The sequence below is a fragment of the Brassica napus genome, chromosome A3 (genome assembly GCF_020379485.1).
Source record: "Brassica napus cultivar Da-Ae chromosome A3, Da-Ae, whole genome shotgun sequence".
NCBI lineage: Eukaryota > Viridiplantae > Streptophyta > Magnoliopsida > Brassicales > Brassicaceae > Brassica > Brassica napus.
This window is the reverse complement of record NC_063436.1, coordinates 12,014,927-12,039,271: the sequence shown is the minus strand read 5'-3', so window position 1 is coordinate 12,039,271 and position 24,345 is coordinate 12,014,927. Positions and strand designations below refer to the sequence as shown.

Below are 24,345 nucleotides of genomic sequence, written 5' to 3'. Positions count from 1 at the left end.
TTTTAATACATTTCTTCTTAGGTTTATATTTAAAAATTCGAAAAGAAAAGCCAATTTATTATTTTTTAAAAAAATAAGCAAGCAGCATAAAAATATTTATGTATATTTGAGAAAAATATATAATACGGAATCCAGAATCATCAATGAGCGATGGGTGTTAGAGTCCCAATCATTCAGGATTGTGTCTCTATGATTCTTGATTCATCGATTTGTTGTGATCTTCACTGATTGTTACTTGTTTTGATCCACACAGCGTCCACCGGTCTTGAGCTTCAAGATTGGTCTCCACTCGGCGTACTTGGCCTTAACAGAAGACCTGAAGCTATCAGGAATGTTTTATGTTCTTTCCACGAACATGCTCTTGTTTCTACTAAACTGGTTGGATGGGGATTAGTTCGCCACCACGCTTGACTTCTTCCCAGAATCTGAGCAACTTAACCTCAACGGTAGAAGAACAGCGACCTGACTTCAGATCAGAGGAGTTAGCCTTTTGAAGATTGAGAGAATGATTATTGTGGATCGCCTTGGCTTCAGATCAGATTCTTTTGAAGAAGACAGAGTTGTATACACCGCCTTGGAGAAGACAGAGTTGCACTGAATGGCAGATCGTGTTGTTGTGGATCGATAGCCTTAATAAGGCAATAAAGGAGATGAATCTGTAACTATGAACATTACGCTTGATTACGACCGAAGACAAAAAGACACCATTGAAGACCAGAGAGATCATACACGTCCATTTTAGCAACCCAGTCACTCCAAACTCCATTGTTGTTGTCTGAGTGTGTGTGTGAACGACACCGATGTCGGAGATTGAAGGGACTGGTAAACCCTTAAATTTCGGTGTGCAGATGAAGAAGACGTAAGGGTTAATCGTGGTCTGGCTCAAAGGATTGAAACAAAATTTGCTTTAATGAAAGGCAAAGTTTAGAGGAGAAATGACAAGTGGCAGCTCTTCTCTATATAATAACTATCGAAAATGGTTCACTAGATTTAATCAACTAGAACATAAGAACAAAATAAAGAGATAATGTAATGAACATGTCAGAAATTGAACTTTAGTTTCAATTTAAAGCAACAAAATCCATTTCAACAAAGAAACGAAATAGTCACATATCACCAAAATCCAATTCAACAAAGAAACGAAATAGTCACATAGCCTACTCGAAGTATAAAGCTTTAAAAATGAAGACCGTAAGAATGGTGGTAGCAATAGCGGTGAAAGCGTTTGAGTCTATTATGAGAGTGTTGGCGGTTGAGGCGGGAATGATGGGAACAGTCGAAGTTGAAGGCGGCGGCTGAGGAAGGACGTTAACGGAGAGCTTCATTCCTTTGAGGCAATAACCTCTACCGCAAATAAAGTAATAAGGCATTGGTTGAAGAAGTTGGAACACATCTCGTCCTCCTCTTGTCACGTTGAATATAAAATCATTATCGATGCACTGCTCGTAGCTACTCTTGTTTACTTGGAGGATGTTGTGACGGGTCCGATCGAACCCAAAATCTACCAATTTTAGATGAGAAATTAGATTAAAATTTACCATAATTCATGTACAAATAAAAAAGTGGACCAACCAAACTCTAATCTATATCATCCAAACTAAAAATGGCTCAATTCTAAATCCTAAATTTTTAAATTAACCTGAAATTGCTGTATTATAATAGTTTTTCAAATAATTGGTCTACTTTTATAAGTTTAACTTTTTTTACAAGGCTTCTTTAAAAACTTAAACTTAAAAATAGTAAGTCGCTACTTTGATTTTTTTATCATAAAAATAGTAAGTTGCAAAAACAATGAGGAAATATTTCTCACCTAAATCAGCAAAATAAATCATATTTTAAAAGAAATAATTTAATAAATTATCTAAAACTCAACCCTCAAATACAAAAACATTACTCTAAAATGGATTTAAATCTTGAACACTAGGTCTTAAAAAAATAAAATAATGACCCCTAAAAACTTAAATAATATGAAATGGTGTATATATTTCTTAAGTTTAAAATATTTGACCTACTAATTAATTTGGTTTTGCAGTTTTTTTTTGTTCAAAGAAAATAATTTAGGAAATTGAAAAAAATAATGAAATAATGTTATATATACTAACAGAGCCAGTCGCCGGAGTAGAAGCGTTGGTGGTTGGCCCAATCGGAGAAGTTAACATCGGGTTTCCAATTGTATTTTCCACCGCCTACTCTGTGAAGACTCGACTCTACTTCAATTATCATCATCATCATTAATAATGCCCAAATAGTTCTTATCCCCATTTTTCTTTTACTTTTGTGGTCAACTTGGTTTGTGCTTGAATGGGTTTGTTTGCTTTATGTATATATATTGCAAGGAGCATGAACATTAGCGTGAGTTACATATTTGCATGAACCACAAAAATTCAGTTAACTTCATTGTATACGCATGAGCTTTTTTCACACACCTCTTTTTTGTTTTTTTTTTCTCTAAGATCTGGTCCCCTTCGAAGAATTTTTCCTTCTTTTTGGTCTACAAGGATTCTAATTCGGCCCTATATTTTAGCTTTTTCTATTTTAAATTATGGAATAAAAAAATTATAGAGAAAGCAAAGAATTACTTGCATCAAAAGAAAGTTATCAAAAAAAAGAATCCATATCTTACACGACATTCATTTCTAATCTTAGATTTTCATATACTCCCTCCATTTCTTAATAGATTCACATTTTAGAAAAATATTTTTGTTTCAAATTACATGTCGTTTTTGATTTTCAATGTAAAATTTATTAACTCTCATGTAATATGACTTTGTATATAAATGGTTTCACATGAACAATCTAAAGTGTTGATCACTCCTCTTGCTGCACATTTAATATTGAGTCAACGAGTCCGAAGACATACACATAGAAAGAAGATATGGCGAGAGTTCCATATGCTTTTACAGTTAGTAGTTTGATGTATTTTATGTTCTGCAAAAGACCAGATTTAACCTACGTCGTTGGAGTTGTCAGCAGGTTTCTCTCCAATTGGGAAAGATTATACTGGAATGATGTAAAGTGAATTTTGAGATATCTCTAAAGGACTCCTGATTTTAAAGATTACATTTATAAATATGAAGCTATTGCTTATCAGTTATACTGAAGCTGACATTTTTGGAGAAGTTCATTCTAGTAAGTCTACTTCGAATTACTTGGTAAAATGTGCAGGTGGATATGTGGTATGGTAGTTAAGGTTTCAAAATTGTGTTTTACTATTCACCACTAAGGCAGAGTTCATAGATGCAACATAAATCTGTAAATAGTTTTTATGGATGAAGAACTTATGTGAAGAGGCCAGCTTCAAAAGGAAAAGTATGTATTGCTTTATGACAGTGAAAGCGCTATTTGTCTCGAGAAGAACTCTACAATTCATTCGAATTCGAAACACATTCATAGGAAGTATCATTAGATACATGATATGGTTGCTTCAAAAATAGTGGAACTTGAAAAAGTTCATGCATAAGAGCTGATATGATGACAAAGACATTAGCAAGGGGGAAGCTTGAGGTTTGCAGAGCGATAGCCGGAATGGCTGCTTCCTCTACCTAGTCAGACGGGAAGTTTGTTGGTTCCTTAAAGTTGAGAAATCCAATGGGTTTGGTTGAAGAGAACCAATTAACTTGGGTTTAAGCCAATGGTATTGTTCCATGAGATTAGTATTGGGACTTTAGGGTTAGTGAGACACTACAAAAAAATTTATTAATATAATTAGTGTGGTTAACACTTAGTAAACAAAAGAAAATAAAAAATATTTAAGAAGATTTTTAAGACAAAAGAGAGAATGAGAGGAAGAAGACATAATTTATCTGAGTTTGTCAAGGCAGGTTTTGGAGGGTTAAATGGATTCTGATCTGGCTGATATTTTGTGTGATCTTTTTTCACTCAGTGGATTAGAGATTTACCGAATGGATTTGAATTTCAACGACTGGATATTCTGTTATTTGGGTTTTAGTGAAGCTGGTTGTTATAGTTCTTCAGTAGTATTGTCTTGAGTGTTTCGTAAATCCGACAGTGAAAACTTCTCTGATTTAGCCGAAATTTGGCAGAGGTGTTGTTGAATTTTTCATCGTGGATTTGTATTTTGGGATTAGTCTCTGGTTACCGAAATTCTTGTGAGCCGAGGTCGTTTTTTGGCTGCATGTTTTGAAGTTTTTGTGTTGCTTTTTTTTTGTTCTTATTGTTGTATCGTGTGTGAAGATAACTCTTTGTAAGTAGGGTTTCTAGATCTGTTCTGTGTTGAACATGAAGGATGTGATTTTATTCATTCTCATTTATACAGTGTATTGTTGAGTAGACTACTGTCCTATGATTTTTTCTTTTTAACATCAAAGAGTTTTCCACGTAAAAAGTTATTGGCTCATTTAGTTTTTGTTTATACAATATGTGATACTTTCATGTTCACATAAGTGTGGAGAACACATCAAATATCCCGTTGCGCATGTTTCCCAAAAGAGTGATCATAAAGACTCCGCTCGTAATAACTTGCTTGTCCGCGAGATTACCTAACAGGAAGGAAGGGTAGTAGATCTCTTTTTAAAAAATAAAATAAAAATACTTTTACGACTTAATATATAAACCATGAACTAAATTGAAAAGAATAAAAACTCTTCATAAAGTTACTTATTTCACATTATGTTCTTAAGACAAATGTGGAGTAGTTGTAAGTAAATCGATGACTATTTCTATTACAAAGATATAACTAGTTTTGTTTAGTCAAAGCCTAAAAATAAAGAAATTCCATAGAAACAACAAGCCTAACGTGAAGTCCACAATGACAATGTGATCTCCACATAAAATTAATTATTAGACATCATGACGTTTCTAAAAATAATGTTTATCCGGGTGGCATATCTGTCCTGCGAGTACATATATAACTTTACTGTAATAGGTAATACATTCATTACAAATCCGAATATACCTAGGGGCATATATGGGTGTCCAATACAGATATCGGTTCATTTTTGGTTCTGTTTTTTCAGTTTTTTGGTAATTTAGTTTACAAAAAATAGCTACCATGTTAAAACCATACCTACTTTGATTTGGTTCAGTTTATATACCGTTGGTTTTTGATTTATTCGGTTTTATACAAAAAATCTATAAATGTATTTATCTTTTAGGGCAATTATCAATAATAGCACCTTTTGAAATTTATGTCTCAAAAATAGCACTAGAAGGAGAAAGTCACAAAAATGACATTCATTAAAGGGTAAAATATCCCTAATACCCTTGGTTTAAAATTAAATAAACAAACAAAAATAAATAAAATAAAATAAAATAAAATAAAATAAATGAAAAAAAAGAATTTTTTTTATAGTTTCAGATTATATGTTTTCAGATTCGAAATTTTTATAATTTTTTTTTTGAATTTTGTTTTTTGAAATTTTTTTTATTTTTTTTTCAAATTCTCTTTTTTATAATTTAAAAATACTTTTTGAAACTGTTTTAAATATTTTTATTTTTTATTTTAGTATTTATTTTTTATAAAATTTTAAATTCTAATTCCAAAACCCCACCCCCTTAACTCTAAACCCTAAGGTTTGGATTAATTAACCCAAGGGGTATAAGTGTATATTTACCTCTTTAATGAAACCTATTTTTGTGATTTTGAACCTTGAATGCTACTTTGGGAACAAAAACTTGGTTTGGTGCTATCCTAGTCTTTTTCTCTATCTTTTATAATATTTTGTGAATTTTACTTTATATGAATAAATATCGGCTTTAGTATAACATGAAAATATTTTGGTTTTTAAATAGACGATTTTTATTTTTTATTTACTATTTAAAATGATTAATAAACATATTAAGTTAATAATAATAATCTTATAGAGTAAAAATTAGAAAATTAGTAATAATATTATTATATAACTAAATAGTAGCATATATATTTGTCAACAAAAAAGTAAAATTTATGTTTTGTTTAATTTGACAAAAATGAAAAAATAACTTTATACCTTACAATAAAATATTAAATTATTAAAATTGACATTTTAAGTATGAAGATCATATCAATAAAATAAATTAGGTAGACATTGTTAATTATAATTTACATATAATTATACTACTATATTTTTATTGAACCGTTTATTCGGTTTATTTAGTTTGATTGGTTTATATAGTAAACCATATTTATATACCGCGTTTCTTAAAAATGTTATCCATTCAGTTTATTATATATTATCAAATCTAAACTACTTTTTTATTTCGATTCTATTGATTTTTAATTAGTTTGAGTTTACCGGATTGAACACTCCTACGATACATGTCTTAGGATTTTGTTTAAAAGAAGTGTCATAAAAGTTATATGACTCCCTTTTTTAGCAAAAGCATTTAATGGCTAAAACTTTTAGATCACCTAATAAACAGCTAAAAGGTCTTTCGAGCCCAAATGTACTAATCACTAAAAAAAATACTTGTTCATCATTTGAAGTCTGCGGCTAATGTGCAGCACTCCGAATGTACTTAGGCTTTGACCGAATGTCGTAATTACCAATATTATATCTTCCAAAAGTTATTACTCTTAATTTAGATGATATGCTTACCATTACCAGTCAAGTGAAACAAATGATAATATTTTTTATTATGTTTATGCAAGTTACTAATTATTTAGAAGTAAACACGTTACTTTTAACTTCTGTAATTTTTAAAGAAGAAAACAATTTCTCTGATTTGACGCTTGTTTACTCTACAACTTTTCCACCTTATTTTTGGTAATACTCTTAATAACCTTGTGTTTGTAGTTTTTTTACTTTTTGCCAAAGAACTTGCGCTTGTTATCTTACACGTGCGGCACGTAATTTTATTTATATACTCTCAAATACAATTATCTATTTATTTATTTCATTTCTACGGTTTGATCACTCACTCCCTTGTAAATATTTTCTACCTTATACATATATAATAACTATTTCATAAAACACTATTAATCATTTATCTGCAGTACATAACATACATCTTAGTAATCACATGTTTTTAGTTTCAGTTATGATTAATTATTGTTATAATAGATAAAGAAGAAATAGGCAACAAAACTGCATCATATAAATTTAGGAACTACATAACTTGTCTGAGCTATTATATTCAAAAATTTATTGGTTAGTAAAAGAATGTTTATTTTATAATTCTATATTAGAAAGAAAATCTATGGACAGATAATCGTAAAAATAAAATAAAAATATTTTTTATTTTTTTGTTTAAAAAATTGTCTGAGCTACCTAATTCTATTTTTTTCATCACTAATCACGGCTTGATTTATTAGCTAATCGTAAAACTAAAATAAAAATATTTTTTTTTCAAACAAAGGATTTCATGTGGACCCTTCACGCGATCTATTTTTTCTCTACGCGGTTTCTGCCGCTTAAATACTTGCATTTATATATGTCCCATAAACGCTTCTGTACTAAACACAGTTTTGTGCGTTTTTATCATTTTCAAATTCAGTTTCGTTCACTTCCTGTTTTTCCTTGTTAGTCTTCAGTTGTTTCTAAGTTAGTGTCTCTCTCTCTATCTCTCTTAAATGGCTGAAAGAGTATATCCCGCCGATTCACCTCCAGTGAGCGGTCAATTCTCAGACAATTTCAGCTCCGGCGAGTTTCCAAGAAAACCAGCGACCTACGTCATCCAAGTCCCCAAGGATCAGATCTACCATGTTCCTCCTCCAGAAAACGCACACCGCTTCCAACACCTCTCTCAGAAGAAAGTCCATCGAAGTCGCTGCAGGAGCTGCTTCTGCTCCTTCCTCGCCGCCATTTTCATTCTCGTCGTCCTCGCCGGTATCTCCCTCGCGGTTATCTACCTCGTCTTCCGTCCCGAAGCTCCGAAATACTCCGTCGAAGATTTCTCAGTCTCGGGCATCAATCTGTTGTCGCCGTCTCCAAATTCACCCAAATTCAATGTCACCGTTATGTCACGTAACGGTAACGGAAAAATAGGGATCTACTTTGAGACAGGAAGTACGGTGGATGTTTTCTACGAAGATGTGGATCTTTGTCACGGTGCCTTGCCTGTGTTTTATCAGCCGGCTAAGAATGTAACGGTGGTTAAGACGGTGTTGACGGGATCGAAAATCCAGTTAACTAGTGGTATACGAAAGGAGATGCGTAACGATCTGAGCAGGAAAAGTTTTCCGTTTAAACTGAAGACTAGAGCGCCTGTGAAGATTAAGATTGGTTCCGTTAAGACGTGGACGATAACCGTTAATGTTAACTGCGATGTTACGGTTGATAAATTGGCGGCACCAACCAGAATTGTGTCGAGCAAGTGTAGCCATGACGTGGACCTTTGGTGATTTATAAAACAAAAAAAAGAAAAGTACAGAAGCCATTTTGGATCGTAGGATTTTTATGTATTTTTAAATATTTTTGGTTGTTTGACTTGCGTATTTTTGGAAACTTTTAATCTATAAAATCATACATTGTGAATTTGTAATTGGATGGCACGTATTTGTGAAATGAAGAAGATTCCAAATTGAAACTTATTTGATGATATTTTTTTCTTTTACCGAACTTATTTGATGATGATATGTTGAAAACTTCTTTTTTGTTCAAGTTTGAGATGCATTTAAAACGCAGTTCATCAATAAACAAAAAAAGCGATGCTTAGCTATGTTATGTCGAAAGAGTCAAACAGAGTATATAATTGAACCTCTTCACGCAACCAGAGAAGCTCCCATGTCAAACGACTGCCAGCTCAAAGAGAAGAAATCGCTTTTGTAATATCTATATTCTATACCTATATAATACATTAAAACCAAATCACAATAAAGATGTAACCTTATTCTCATGTGGTATATTACAGTATCATTAAAATTAGAAATTATAACTATTCCTAGAGTTCTTTATTTTGTCCCTCAACGCAGCTTTCTTTTTTGAAACAGAAAAAAAATAATTCACTGTGACCATCAATCAAATCTAACATTGCATTCAAGCGGATGGGTTCATGAATGTCTGAAAAAGGATATATATATACAATTCAAAACCTGGCTTGAATCAAGACTCAATGCCCCCACCTGTTTCTCCACATTTGCACATATTACACATTGTATCGTACAACATCAATCACAAAGATTGAACCAACGAATCCTAATAAGGAATCTTCCTACGTTGAAAAAGTTTTTTTTTTTTAAGTTTTCCGTGGTTGCTTCTCCCTTTCAACATCACTTGCGTTGTTTCTTCCCTTGTGGTTCTGTCGGTTGATCTCCCTGCAAATGCAAAGTTACAGTTTAAAGTCTTGATAAGTAGCAAATATGGTTTGTAAGTAAATAAAAGGGAGTGTGTGCTTACAACAATAGAGAGCTGCTCACGGATATAGGCCATTGATCTCAACATTGCCCCTAGTGTATCCCTGGACACCTGAAACTTGACCTCTGATTCTCCTGTTGTTGTCTCAGTATCTTGCAGCTGGAGTATAAGATACACAAAAAACGTATTTTTTCACTCAGTTGAAACTCTTTATTTCAATCAAGTCTCGCTAACTACTAAAGAAAGACAAGACAGTAATTTTGTTATCCCATGAATAATGAATGCATCATGAAAGAAGATGGCTACTACAGCCTTTCATGAACATGAGTCCCTATGCAGTGGTGAAACAAAATTCTCGAGCTGTTTTTGTTGTTGCTTAAATTCAAGTGGGTTTCAAAAGAACACTTTTACATATTCAAATAAGTACTGATTCTAGTCTTTACTTGAAAGTGACATACAGATAGACGAATTCCGACTGAGCAAGTGAAGACTAGTTGAGAAGCGACCTATAGAGTATAAGAAGCATACCTTCAAATTGATGACAGCAACTCTATTCGCTGGAGCTGAGAGTTGTTCGCTGATGTAAGCCATAGACCTTAACATAGGTTCAAGTGTAACGCTAGATAGCTGAAACTTGACCTCCATATCCGCTGAGGGAAACTTTCTGTAATCGTGCAACTGTAACACATCGTGAAAAATAAATCCTCACTTATGCGGTCACAAATTTGATGTCCCTATACTTTATCACTAATGCATATTTAGCTTGCCACGAAGGCCAATGTCAACTGTTCAAATCTTCAGCATTCTGATTCTTACAGATATCATTTCATCAAAAATTAATGAACGCAAAAACCATACAGAAAACGTTTCTGGTTCGTATAGTGCACACCTTTAAATTGATAACTGCAACTCTGCCACCCGGCATTGTATTTTTACTCTCCATCCCCCAAGTCATTGACTTAAGACAAGGAAGAGCTACCTGCAAGACAAAGCAAGTCAAATTATAACCCAACACCGACAGAATAAAACAAATGACTCTGTGAAACGGTTTACTCTGGGTACCATATTCTCAGGAGCACCATCATCTCGGTGAAGGGACACTGGTGCCATACGCGGCAGATTCAAATCAGCAACAGATTGAGCTCTGGCCCCACCATCGTTAAGATTAAATCTGCGTGTCATTTCATCCTGACGCGGCCACAGCAGAGGGGTTGAGTCAGATGCTGATAGCGAGGTCTTTGCATCACCACCGTGTGAGCTAGGAGGTGGTGCAGCTCTACCAACACTTTTCCTGACAGCTGAAACCTTCTTCCCACCTTCTCTTAGTGCTCCAAAAGCAATATTATAAGTCTCAGGTGTAGCCGCACCTTCCTCAGCATACTTGATGGCCTCACGACATAAATGGTTGTAGCGGTGTAACAAGCCATCACTAACATGCTCATCCATCTCTACAACGCTCTTAGCATTTCTAGTCCACCTTCCCAGAATATAATGCGGTGGCAAAGTGAGTATATTTGTGACAGTAAACACTGTCAGAACGTGTCGGCAGAGTATGCCGGAATGCTCAAACATTTGACAGCTGCAGTTTGCTCTCATCTCCGGGTAGCAAAAGGACACCATATAAGCTTTGTTGTCATTTTCAAATTTCGCAACCCTAAAAGTGGCGGTGGTACCATCATCATCAATTCTGTTTGCAGTGTGAGCAAACGTCTCCACCAACTCCGCCTGAAACTTCTCAAAGATTCTCCGTGTATACAGATTGGCAGCCTGGCTCTCCATGGGCGATGGAGTCTTCAGGATTGGAGGGGTGTTGACAGTGTCGAGATCAGCTTCAATCTCCATCTCAAACCAGCTCTCCATAGCCCTCTCGTAGAGCCTAAAGAACATGGGAAGTGTTGTCTGCTGATTCACATACCCATCGAAAAAAGAACCTTGTGTAGGGAACACTGCAGCAAAGAATGAATCCCGGAAAAAAACAGGTACCCACTGAGCTCGAGCGTTATATATAGAAGAAAGCCATTCATGTCTTCCCAAGTCATACTTTTCAATGATGGAACTCCAAGATGATTCAAACTCCTCTATCGTCTCAGTGAAGTTGATACAGTTATACAGCTCAACCTGAAAGCTAGGATAGGCGAGACAGACATGAGCCAGCTTTTCCTGACCTTCTCTAAGCACATCCCACTTGTTAATACAGTGACGAGCACCGGGAAACACCTGAGCAGCAGCGACCTGTATGGCTCTATCTTGATCAGTCACCAAAGAGAGAGGAACGTGATCTCTCATGGCGGTTAGAAAAGTCTTGAAAAGCCAGATAAAGGAAGCCTCGGAGTCGTCAAGAATCAGCGCACAGCCGAAAAGTACAGCCTGACCATGATGATTCACACCAGTAAAAGGCGCAAAAGGAACAAGAAACTGACTCCACCTGTACCTCGTATCCAGCGTAACCGTGTCCCCAAACCGAGCATAAGCAATCCTAGACCTAGAATCAGCCCAGAAAACATTAGTCATCTGATTACTATCATCATCAAGCTGAACCGCGTAGAAGAAGCCAGGGTTCTCCGCCTGCATCCTCTTGAAATACTCCAAGAGGTTATGCGCGTCACGCCCCAGCGTCCTCTTGGACTCCTTTAAAGCAACTCTAGCTCGACTACCATCCATGGAAACATACATCATACCGCTCGGGACATTAGATTTGTCAGAACTCGCGAAATGCCTGCGAGGGCGAAGGCAGTGGAGCGTGGTGGGAGTTGCTAATCCATGACTATGCTCTTTAACGAACTTGGTGACAACCCATTTGTTATTATTATCATCCACACCACCTTTGAGCTCTATCCTAAGCATTGCATCGCAGGTTTCAGCAGGTCTTCGTCTCGACCTTTTGCTGCTATTACTACATACGAATTCACGAGAAGAAGAGGAAGAATCTGTGGTAACAGTGAGGGGTTTGGAAGTGAAGGAGAGCTGCCTAGCGTACTCGTCGTAGAAAGATTTGGCTTCTTTCTCGGAATCGAACTCCATGCCAACACATGGCTCCGCAACTCCGATCTCGTCTTGAACTCCGAGTGGATTGTCCATGTCCAAATGAATATCATCCATCTTCACACTGATTCGTTTCCGACTAAATAGGGTTTATCAATCGGTGGTCTTTTGAGATCCACGACTAACCTAGAAAAAGGCAGAAACTTTTTTAGAGATGCAATCACACAAAGGAGAATGGCAATCGAACAAGGTTTACCTTAATGAGCAAATAAGTTTCAACAACTCGGCGCTGTGTTGCGCTGCGCAGAAGAAGGAGAATGAAACAAAAAAAAATATAAGAAAACAGAAAATTTAATTTCCGGCGCACGCAGTTGAGGTAAAATATAGAAAATATTACATCCAAGGTCAGTTTCATGTTTTTAATATCATCATAGGTCACTTTACGCTACAAAGGCACTTCTCTCTAACCTTTAGCTGATTTTCAACTGATTTAGTTTATTCTTAAACATATCATTGACTAACAAAACTAGATAATTGGCGGGATTCAACCTCAGCCATATATCTCTCTTTTTTATCGACGGCTAAAATCCACTCTGCCATATTTTGACAAGACTTATATCTCTCTAATTTTCCAACCATTATATTTATATTTGTACTTTTAACTAGAATGGCCAAGATTAATCCAAAATTATTGAGCTGATCTATCTCCTTCATCGTTACTTTCATTTTTATTTTATTTCAAAAGAACCCAAAAACTGATATCTATTAATCTACAATAAACTACTATCCAAATTTTTATCTCTTACAAACATTGATTTGTTTCTTTTTTTGCTAGAAAAATTCCTAAACGACGACAACGACCTAAAAACAACGATGAAGCTGTTTACGACTGTAGTGACGATGACGACAAAGACAGTGCAACGAAGACAACGGCGAAGTAAATAACAACGATGTAGACGACGATAAAACTAAAATGGGGATATAAACCCCGCCAACGTAGATGACGAGAAAACCCAAACACATCTCACCTTTTTTCTATGTCGCCAAACTAGAAGATGAATTCCTATGTAAATTAAAAAAAATATTCTAAAGAGATAAAATTTGTGTACATGAACTTGGAGAATAATGTGTACATATGTGTACACTCCCTGTGTTGACAAGCATGTTCATCCATGTGTACACCTGATTCCTTGTAAAACTACATCAAACCTTCCTCTGTCTCCCATCCACCTGCGACCTCACCCGTGTTGATATCAGCGACGAAGAAGTACACATATTCTTTTGATTACCCTCGATGTACGCATGTACACACCGCAAGTTGTACACAAATAGCTATACATAACATACTAAAACATCCAAAAAACAAGTGTCATGCACATTACATCAGAACAACAACCATACACAACCAAGTTTTTTTGTTTTCAATGCCTCCTACATAGCATGGAAACACCCACTTCTTGCAAATGTCCTTATTTAATGTACACATGTACACCACCATATTTATTGTACACATATTCACCATTAAACTTTATTGTGTACATGCATAACAATCTGGTATGGTAGATATCTTATCAACGTGAGTCGTATAACAAAAACATTTTAGTTTAGTGTTCCTTTTTTTAGATTTGTGTATTCATTAAAGTTCAAGTCTTTTTAACAAAAACATATCAAAATTATAGGTTTGTACTTTCTTAAGAATAGCATTAGAACAATGTTTGCATGTGAAGTCAAACATGATTCACATTCACATATATGTGTACACCACCAATATATAATGTTGTACATGTGTACACCACAAATATACTGTACACAAAAGTTCGTTGTACACATGTACATACATGTAATATAGACAATGTAAAAAATACAATATCAATGCTGATGTTACCAAGAAGACAACCAAGTTTATTTCTTTATAACCAACAAAGCTTATACTGCTTGTACACATATTCAAATAAGCAATTCTTTAAATATATTAAAAAAACCAGATTAACATACGTAAACTAAACTCCGACTAGGGTAGTGGTTCGACGCAAACCGTCTCTTAGGCAATCGCTCATTCACCCCTTCCACAACCGCCAAACTCTGCAAAAATCCAGTTACCAGTTTGGATTTACTGCGGCAGAAACAAGATCTGAGCAAAACATACGAAGAGACAAGCCAATAAACAACTCAACATCGGCTTTCTCTTTCTCGGGTCGTCCACGTCTCGTCTTTATCTTCATTAGCAACGCCAACGCAGTTGGAAACTTGATTTCGTCGTCGTCGGTAATTCTTCACTCTTCTTTACTCTTCTATTTTTTCTAGGTGACCGTGAAGATGAACTATAAAAGATAAATAAAGTGAGATAGTTGTCTGAGAAAACGAAATCATGCGTCTCCAACTATTAAATCGAATTAATCTTCTGACTCGGGTCCACCACTCAACAACTATTTTAAAATTCAAAACAACAAACTGATAAAAACATCAGTAACTAAATAAAAAGTCCAGTTTCACTTTTTAAGGGGTAAATTAAGTCATTTCACATCAAAAACTACCTCAGTATAAGAAAGTGACCTAAAGTGATATAAAAAGTCAGAAACTGACCTTGGGTGTAATTCACTCTAAAATATAATATGATATTTTGCAAAAAAAACATGAAAGTATTACACTAGGAGACAGTTTCAAGTTTTAATATTACACTATAAGGCTATAAGGCAGTTTGTGCTACTAAGGCAGTTTATTTTAACCAAACTCATTTTCTAGTCATAAACTAACTAAATAAAAGAATGTGGATCCCATGTATCTTCTTCTTCGTTTCTTTTCCTTCAGTTCTTCATCTTTTTTTGTAAAATCAACTAGAGCTTGACCCGCGCATCCGCGCAGGTGTTAGTTTTTTGATAAATGAATATTTATTTGTATAAGTGATAATATATATTTTAAAATTTACCCGTTTAATTTTTTTTAATATGACATTTATAAACACAATAATTTTATAGTTTATATTGAGTAGTTTTATTTTATCATGTAAACCCTTAATTATATCATCCATTTATTTAGAATACGACCTGTAAAATCACACAAATGTATTTTTATTTTTTATGGATCAAAATTTTATGATTATATATAATAAAATTATTGTATAAACTGTTTTTATGGATCAAAATTTTATGATTATGTATAATGAAATTGTTGTATACTATTTATTATGTATATGTGGAATTAGTAAAATAATTACCGTATAATGTATGTAATTACGAAATGTATATATGGAATTAATTATTTTCAAATACACATATGTATAATAAAAAGGAAAAGACAAAAAATATTAAAAGTTAGGTTTATTAATTATTGTTGCCATGATTTTTTAGTTAGAATTTGATTTTGGAAATACATTAATTGAAGAGAAAAGACAAAAATCCTAAAAGATAGGTTAATTAATAACTTCAGTGGCATGCCATTGTAAATATAGTGGAAAACTAAGGGATAATCTAATTTTGTACTCCTATTTTAATAGATTAGATGTTGTTTTTTCAGAACATTTTTTTAATAAAATATGTTTATAATCAATATCTTTATTATTCAATCTATCTTTTGAGATATGTCAAGCTATGTTTATTATACACCGCAAATCACAGCCACAACGAACTCCACCGCCACAGTCTCCTTTTTTCCACGGGACTTATCTTTTGCGGTGTCTCAAGTCCGGTGGATGACGTATGTTACGTCTTTGCCGTGATCTTAGCCTCTCTCTATTACCTCTGGTGGACTATAAAGCGAAGCCGCTGTTGCATCGAGATATTGATCGCCATTGTTGAACTTTGAGATGAAGTTTCTTTAATTTTCACTTTTGGTCCTTGTAAAATAGTGTATATGTGGACAATGAATATATGTGTACACATTGATGATTCTGATATACAACTTTTTGTAGATTTTCTATCTAAAAAATTAAGCTTCTACGACTTTTAGAATTCACACCAATGTTAACATAATGTAGATAGTGTTAACACAATAAATACATTGTTTGCACGATGTACATTTAGATTCTTTTCGTCTTCTCATGTACACATGTACACTGAACAAGATGCCAAGATCATATTCATGTGGTTACTCAATATACTCGTGTACATGAACAAGATGTACATAACAACAAAAATGCAACATGGAATTTGTTTACTTTATTCGAATAAATCATATATGTACACATGAACAATTTTTGTATGTACACATCGATGTACATATATGAAAAACATACTAGTATACACCGGTGTACATGTGAGTCGTTGTACAAGAAGACAACGATATGTGTATACATTTGAATGCTATTTAAATTTACAAATGTTATAACTTACAAATGTATGTTATATATCTTTATGGATTGCATGAGGAAAACCATTTAGGTATGCTCCTCCAGGAAACCATAATCAACGTGGAACCATAAACAAGGGATGTCTCGTTTCATGTACATATGAATCGTTGTACATGTGGATAGTGTATTTGTATGTACAACATATCATGTACATATAAATCATTTTTAATGAGGGGTATTTTAGTAATTTTAACTTCATCTTCCCCAAAATCAATTAGGGTTTTCTGCAATTTTCCTCTATGGCCGCCAGCCATTATTGTCATCTTAATCATCCGTTTTTTTTCTTCTTGCCTATTATACCTTTAAACATGTATAATATCATATAAGACACGATTTCAAGCTCTAACTGATTTTGTTTCTACGATAAAAACGTAAATCTTGCTTCTTCTTTTTATTACTGTCACAGAGCGAGGCGGATTAGTTGGGGAGCACGGCGTGAAGGAGGAAGCTCTTCGACAGCTTCCGGCCAAGCCGTTTCTATCACCGATGTTTTTATTATATGGTTACACAATTGCTTACGTGGTTACAAAAAATAATGAAGAAGATGAAATATTGAGTGGGTCCACTTAATTATAACTAAATTATACTTTAGTTAGAAAAGAAGAGAACAAGTTAGAAGAAAGTTAGAAAAAAGTGTCTAAGGAGCAACAACTGCTCTAAAGTGTAATAGAAAACTTAAAACTGCCCTAGAGTGAAAATAACTCAAAAAACATCCACAAAATTGCCAGTTGCAAAGCTAACAACAATTCCAAACCTGTATAGTTTAGTTTGTACAAAATACATATTTTCCCTTTCACAAAAATGTTATTTTAACACTTTGTATTATAACAAATATCATTCAGAATCTGAATACAAATTTAAAAATACATATTTTAACCTTCAATATAAATTATAGATATATTTTGATTTTAGAACAATATTTAATCATCACAATGTTTATTAACTACATTTAAAAGAAATTATAGAACAAAATATTTTTATTAAATCAAAATATTGCTTAGTGTATTGCTAAAATTGGTGCACCATTGATTTAGCAACATTACTTTGCAAAGCATTCTATTGAGATCTTTATGATATAAGGTTTATTGAAACAGTCTAGAGCATTTTATGTACTCCTTTAGGTTTCATGATGGACAGTTATTTTTGGGGATGTTGTTGTTTAGTTAAGACCTTGATTATCTTGTAACTTTATCATAGGTGTGGTATCTTCGTTTATCTGCTTTTTTCCATTGGAAAAGTTGTTTTAGAGTTCAACATGAAAAATCCTACTGTCTTAACAAATCTTTAGAATTAATTATTTCTAAGAAAACACTTAATGGATAGAAAAATTCCAGGTTCTGACAAGAATAAGAAAAAGTATAACTAGAAATTATTATGTTGGCCGTGTTTCTGATTTCTTCTTCATTCTGAGCATTTCATATCTTTACTAGGTGATGCAGCGTATATGTAAATCATAAATATTACTCTCTTCTCCCTCTGTGATTCATTGTAAGAATCTCATGTGTGTTTCTTATAGAACTTCCGTTCTGTAATATTTTTTTTTTATATAGTTTAGTGAATTTGAGTTCTAGATTTATGAATGAGATAACCAGTGATTAGAATCTGTGAAAGAGAAGTTTTATTACAGTCAGAAAATCTATTCTCAACCAAATACTACTACTGTTGTTAATAGCTTGTGAAGCTTTCTTTCTCCTTTGCCATGCTCTTAAGACTTAAATTGCAATTGGCTGCGTCAAAATCTTCAGTTCCAAGCCTATCTCACACAACATCGAGTACAGAATCTTTGTAATGCAACTTGAGTTACTACTTTCTTTCCTTATTCTACATAGCTTTGCATCATCCATCATCCTTCTCACTTTCTCTACTTCCTCCCACTTTCCATCAATAGCATATACATATGATAGTAACACATATGGTCCCACTTCACTTGGTTGTAATCTCATGAGCCGCTTCGCCAAGCTTTCTCCAATGTCGAGATTCGAGATTGTCCAAATAACAGACTGAGACTCCTTTCCTTTAAGCTCTTCTGAGTCTTTGGTCAAACCTGCTAGAGCAAGGAGATTAACCAAGCAGCCATGGTGCTCCACTTTAGGTTCAACGTTATAGATTCTGGTTAATCGATCATAAACCCACCAGCCTTCTAAAACCATCCCTGAACTTACACAAGCAGACAACACGCAAACTAAAGTAGCACCATTGGGTTCAACGTTTCCATGCTTTTCCAAATCTAGAACCATCTCTACCGCTTTCTCTCCATCCCCATTCATGCCATATCCCATGATCATAGAGTTCCACGACACAATGCTTCTCTCTCTCATCCCATCAAAGACCTCTCTAGCCATATCCATAACACCACATTTAGCATACATTGTAAGCAAAGCAGTCGAGAGAAGCATATCAGGTTTAATACCATTGCTGGTTACATATAAATGTATCCTCTTCCCTATATCAACCCGGCCTAACTTTCCACAAGCTGTCAAGACGCTTGTAATAGACGCTTTGTTTGGCTTAAATCCATCTCCTTTATCCACCATCTCCTCGTAAAGTCTAAGACATTCTGTATACTTCTTGTTCCTCACATAAAGAGCTAAAATAGTATTCCAACAAACAACATTTCTTCTCGGCATTCTATCGAAAAACTCGCGAGCCATTACAACATCTCCTGCTGCTGCATAACCATCAATCATACAGTTCCAAGAAACAGCATCTGGAGCAGGCATAGCCTCAAAAAAATACCGAGCTTCCTCCATATCTTTAACTCTCGTGTAACCGCAAAGCATAGAGTTCCACGTGAAAACATCTCTTTCAGGCATTACGTCGAACAGCTTGCGTGCAATATCTACTTCACCATTCTTGACATATCCATCGATCATCAAATTCCAACTAACCAAATCCAACGTAGACCCACCATCGAACACCTTGTGTGCATCTCGTATCCGTCCAAAAACAGAGTACATATGAACCAAAGAGTTCCTCACAAACAAATCTAAATCAAACCCTTTCTTCGAAAGCAAAGCATGAATCTTTTCCCCATCTTTAACAAACCCAATCTCCGCGCACACCTTAGCCACCAACGGAAACGTGTAATGGTTCTGCAAAACGCATCTAGCCACCATTTTCTCGTAGTAAAACCTCAACGCACCCAACGGTTGTCTTGAATTCAATAGACATCTCAGAATAGCGTTACCCAAAAACGCGTCAGGTTCATGGATGGAATCGAAAACTGAAGCAGCTCGTGAAACCGTGTGAAAACACGTGCAGAGCTTTTTGATCACTCGTCCTGAGACGAGAGAGTGTTGAAGGAGCCCAGAGACTACTACCTGGGTATAGACTTGATCAAACTCGTTCAAGGATCTTAAAGATTCAAGCTTTTGGAGCAAGGGATGATGAATTCCCACGGTTTCGTCGAGATGTGTTGTTTGAGGTCGAGGATCGTCAGGCCAGAGTCTTGGCGATGGTTTTGAGAGATTTTTCCTGCATTCGATGAATTTATCAAGAGATATCGAGTTTCCTCTTCCTCTTGATCTGGCTAATCCTAGACTCATACTGCTTTGTGTTGTGTTTCTCAGTGGTTTGGCGGTAAAAAGACCAGAGAAATTAAGTTTGAAGTGCTGTTTATGATTACGCACAAAAAGATATCCTTATTGATAGTCTCTAATAGCAAACTTATGAATATTAAAATAAAAATTGGGTTTTGCGTATATTTGCTTGATGCATGTGAAAAAAAAAACTCTTAACTGATCAAAAACAGAGTTAAGAGTTTTTTTTTTCTTTAATAAAAAGGGAAAATCAAAAAGAGCTGATCCAAAAAAGAAGGAAAACAATGGCTTGGAGAGGTGTTCTATTGTCTCTCCTTCTCCATGCTGTAGTAGGTTAGAGAAATTAAGTTTCGTTTTGAATCACTAGAGTAAGGTAATCAGAAATATAGTTAGTGTTGTTACTAATTGGAGTGATGAAATGATTGGCTGGGAATCTTATATATGGAAATCTGTTTCGTTGCTATTTTGTACGTGGACTATCCCTCAAATTGGTTATGTGCTGGTTAAACTCACAGTTAACCTTGAATTATAGTATTTTTGATATTAGTGTTTCTTTCTGCACTAGCATAGCGTAGCTTGTAGGGCGCACCAACTTATTTACTTCTGTTCATTCTTGCAGGGATCTTGGAAACGAGGATAGGGCGGTCCTGTACTAACTGGGGCCACAAGCAAAAAAAATATGGGGGCCCATACAGAAACATAAAAACTTTGAAAATGAGAAGAAATTCAGTCAAAACTATTTTTTTTTCCTATTAGATCCCATTGAAATGATGATATTTTTGTTAGGACACATTTCTAACTTTATTGGCAATATTCTTTTGTACCATAAAACTTAAAAACATATATAAGAAAAATTTTTTTTTAAATGGGGGCCCAGAAAATTTGGGGGCCCAAGGCCGGTGCTTCATCTCGCTGTGCCGAGGGACGCCCCTGCTTGTCCGTCTTCACCTGTGAAACACCCAAACGAAATCCCGTGGATCAATCCTTCTTGACGTGGTTACTGGGATAGCATCCACATCTACTATGATGGCGGCGAAGGAGCTTATGGTGGAGGTGGAGCTCATAAAAATGGTTATAAGTGGTAGTGGTGCAAGAAGTGTGAATAGTGGTGCGGCTGGAGGATATGGAAGTGTGATGAAGGTGATTCAGCTGGAGACGGAGGTGGCATGCTACACATAGGGCACCCGGGTTTTTATAGGGTCAGAAATCATAATTTACCAACTGAACTTTTGGACAATTACTTATAAAAAACAATATTATCATATTTTTGTGGTGTCAGGTAACTCTACTAATCATAAGGTGGATCCGCTCCTGAGCATGTGTTTAAAAAATAAATCTGATATATATCTATCTAATACTAAAAGGGTTATATGAGGAGTAGGGAGGCTGTCCACGTCCTCATTTTAAATCAGCCAATAAGTGAGTTCGATTTCGCCACGTCAACATCGCTGGATCAGAAATGGATTTCGGGTGGGTTTTATAAAAATTATAAGTTCATCCTTCGCAAGCCCAAAACCTATTTCTTCTCAGATTCCCCTCCCCCCACCCCGACTCTTTGGCTTCATCTTCTCCGATCTATATCAATCAATGATCTTTAAAATCTTTCTCAATGTTTCATTTTACCTCTGACGATTCTTCATCTTTCAAATCCAGATATTTCATGAATTTATCAACCACTTGGTATAAGTTTAGGGCCATACACACAAACCCTCACTACCCCAAACCAAGTTCTCTGTAGTTCCTACTTTTCTACTCTTCTTTTCCGTCATGGCTCACCTCGATTTTCTCTTCCTAATTTACATTCGACAATCACACACATGGCTATACTTTGTGGCTATCGATGGTTTGATAACACACAATGATTGACTCTTGCAGGTAAGTTTCACTTATTGGCTCTATGTATATTTATATATATTGTGTGTCAAGTTTATGTACTTAAATGCTCTACAAGACCCGATGAATTGTGTCAGTTTAATCCATCTGTTCTTATTCGTGATTGAAAGGCTGGTGGGCTGCTTAGATTTTGGGAAGCAAACGTCAAATGCGGTTGGGAGTTGATGGAGTGTATATGTTTCTCCTCCATGCCAAGGTTTTCTGATCTTAAATCTCAAAAAATAATAATTTAAGTTTTAAGTTTTTTGATCTTAAATCTCAAGTTTCCCGATCTTCTCGCAAGATTGCTGAAGACACTAAGGGCTAAACAATTGTCTCACCAAAAGGTCAGAGTTTCATAGATTGTAAGTAAGGTTCTCTTTGATTTGTGTAATCTACACTTTGTTTATACACTATGTTTATCTAATGCTTTAAACTCACCCGATATGCTCCTTATGTGATTTCATAAGATGCAGTCAAGTTACTTGAGTGTTAGCTTAATTCATAATAGACTGTTGCTCATCCGTTTTTTTTTGTTTGGCAGATGACAACTGCAATATCTATAGAGGATGTGAGAAGATAAGTTAAAACCTACGGGCGTTATCTGGATATAACGATCTGGTATAATTCTATGATGAGTTCGAGGAAAATGCCAGTGACTACATCGTTATAGAGTAAGAGAATCGTTTTGAATTGTGTTTCTTTTTATTGCATGTTTTCTTGAATCTAGCCTCTGAAACAATAGTAAGTAAAACTCATTGAATGTAGAATTATATAAACTGCTGTTGGTTTATTTGGAGGTGGAGAATACACTAATGGAGTGGATGCAGCAGCGGTTATGGTGGCCAAAGCTGGGAGCAGCGACCGTCCTTCCATTTCATGCTTAAACAGCCCAACTTTCCTTCATGTTGAGCTACGCCGAGAAACTATGGTACACAACTAATTTAGCTCTTAATAGTGAGCTAAGATTGATCATTATTTGAAGCCTTTTTATGAGTGATCATCCATGTGTCAGGTGAAGAAGCGTTACAGAATACAAGGCTCTGTTTCCCGCAATCGTTTTTCAACAGTACGTAAGAACATCATACTGGTTACATCTGATCAATATCTCTACCGATAATATATTGTTAGAAAGATTCTTATGCTTGAAAGTTACAATGATATTTTGTGGAAGCCGAGTCTCCCCAGACGAAGTTGCAGCTAGAGGTGTAGAGTTCATTAACTGGTGGTTACCATGTATACTAAAATAACATTTTTGTTCCTTTTTAGTTACTAATTATTTTTCCATTGATTTGAAAATATATATATGCCATTTGCTTTGTCAACTCTCTGGATAAGGAAAGAAAAGGAGATTGCAAATATATCTCACAGTGTCTTTCTGCATGGCGTCTTAACATAAATTACGACATACGATAGAGTTGTCTTTAGAGTAAGCTACCTTAATGCATAAACCTGAAGAAATGCATGAACTGTTTGCTAATGAAACTATTCAACATTTTCCAGCTTCAAAAAGGTTATGATCAATATTATAGTCTCTGAGATGCATGCATCAGACGTGCATAAAGCTATTCATCATTTTCCAGCTTCAAGGTTAGAAGGTCAAGCTCCTCAAATATTCCCCACTATTTGTCACACAACAAACCGAGATGTATCACAATTAAAAAAATAAAATATCACACTGTAATACTATTTGTAGCTCTAATGTAGTATTTGAATTCATTATTTTATTCCATCCTAAACAAATATTTTCATCGCTAATATATAAAACATGACCAGACTGTCTGCTTGAATTGTGTTAGCAACCTTCTTGACACCAAACTCATATTGTTCTTTTATTTTGATACTTTATGCTTGGTGTAATGTAATTTTGCTGCAGTAAATATATCAACTTTTCCATTTTAATTAGTTAACTAATATTTTTGACTAAGTTATATGTTAGCTTCGAGTGAAAGATGTTTCCAAGAACTGAAAAGTGGTTGGAATAGATGGAAGAAACAAGCTACTTTTGAAAGAGCCATCGGCAATGCAATTTTGTCAGATTACATTTCATCTGATTCTTGAAAAATTCAAATACTTCAAAGATTTTGTTAGACTACATTTGGTGACGTTTCCAAGTAAGCTATATATACACACACCGAAAATGAAAATATATGGACGAAAAGAATTCTTTTCTTTTTATCTTTTTCTAACGTGAAGGCAATTATTTCCAATAAATAATTAAATCCTAAATAATACTTTAAGAGAATTTTTACAATAGATAATTATTTATTATTTAAAAAAATAGTGGAAACATATACATGCATGTGTTAGACAAATCTAGGACTCACAAATTACCAACCAACAAAATAAAAAATCTACATAAACAGAATTTACA

General features: G+C 34.8%; 4 protein-coding genes and 1 long non-coding RNA gene across 7 annotated transcripts; 2 read left to right on the top strand and 3 right to left on the bottom strand.

Annotated features, from left to right (window-relative positions):
• Positions 1-215: 215 nt before the first annotated feature.
• LOC106443713 (lamin-like protein) lies at positions 216-2,332 on the bottom strand. The gene is made up of 2 exons (XM_013885264.3): positions 2,103-2,332; positions 216-1,501 (listed from the first exon to the last, which is right to left on the bottom strand). Exons 1-2 carry the CDS (start codon positions 2,260-2,262, stop codon positions 1,158-1,160), a joined length of 504 nt encoding a protein of 167 aa, XP_013740718.2. The 5' UTR covers positions 2,263-2,332; the 3' UTR covers positions 216-1,157.
• Positions 2,333-7,353: 5,021 nt separating this feature from the next.
• On the top strand, positions 7,354-8,414 carry BNAA03G22540D (NDR1/HIN1-like protein 13). The gene has a single exon (XM_013885265.3). The coding sequence runs from the start codon at positions 7,511-7,513 to the stop codon at positions 8,279-8,281; it is 771 nt and encodes a 256-aa protein (XP_013740719.2). The 5' UTR covers positions 7,354-7,510; the 3' UTR covers positions 8,282-8,414.
• Positions 8,415-8,887: 473 nt separating this feature from the next.
• On the bottom strand, positions 8,888-12,632 carry LOC106438417 (protein FAR1-RELATED SEQUENCE 3-like). The gene is made up of 6 exons (XM_013879564.3): positions 12,472-12,632; positions 10,296-12,401; positions 10,123-10,212; positions 9,762-9,911; positions 9,276-9,392; positions 8,888-9,193 (listed from the first exon to the last, which is right to left on the bottom strand). The coding sequence occupies exons 2-6, from the start codon at positions 12,330-12,332 to the stop codon at positions 9,149-9,151; spliced, it is 2,439 nt and encodes an 812-aa protein (XP_013735018.2). The 5' UTR covers positions 12,333-12,401; positions 12,472-12,632; the 3' UTR covers positions 8,888-9,148.
• A 5,640-nt stretch (positions 12,633-18,272) lies between these two features.
• On the bottom strand, positions 18,273-20,105 carry LOC106443715 (pentatricopeptide repeat-containing protein At4g18840-like). The gene has a single exon (XM_048776980.1). The coding sequence runs from the start codon at positions 20,103-20,105 to the stop codon at positions 18,273-18,275; it is 1,833 nt and encodes a 610-aa protein (XP_048632937.1).
• Positions 20,106-21,207: 1,102 nt separating this feature from the next.
• On the top strand, positions 21,208-24,120 carry LOC125606890. 3 transcript variants are annotated; one of them, XR_007338150.1, is made up of 7 exons: positions 21,208-21,974; positions 22,103-22,188; positions 22,276-22,336; positions 22,516-22,645; positions 22,772-22,902; positions 22,987-23,400; positions 23,475-24,120. It is a non-coding gene; the product is annotated as an uncharacterized LOC125606890 (long non-coding RNA). The 3 variants fall into 3 exon arrangements; XR_007338148.1 differs by having other exon boundaries at positions 22,987-24,120; XR_007338149.1 differs by having other exon boundaries at positions 22,740-22,902; positions 22,987-24,120.
• The last annotated feature ends 225 nt before the right edge of the window (positions 24,121-24,345 follow it).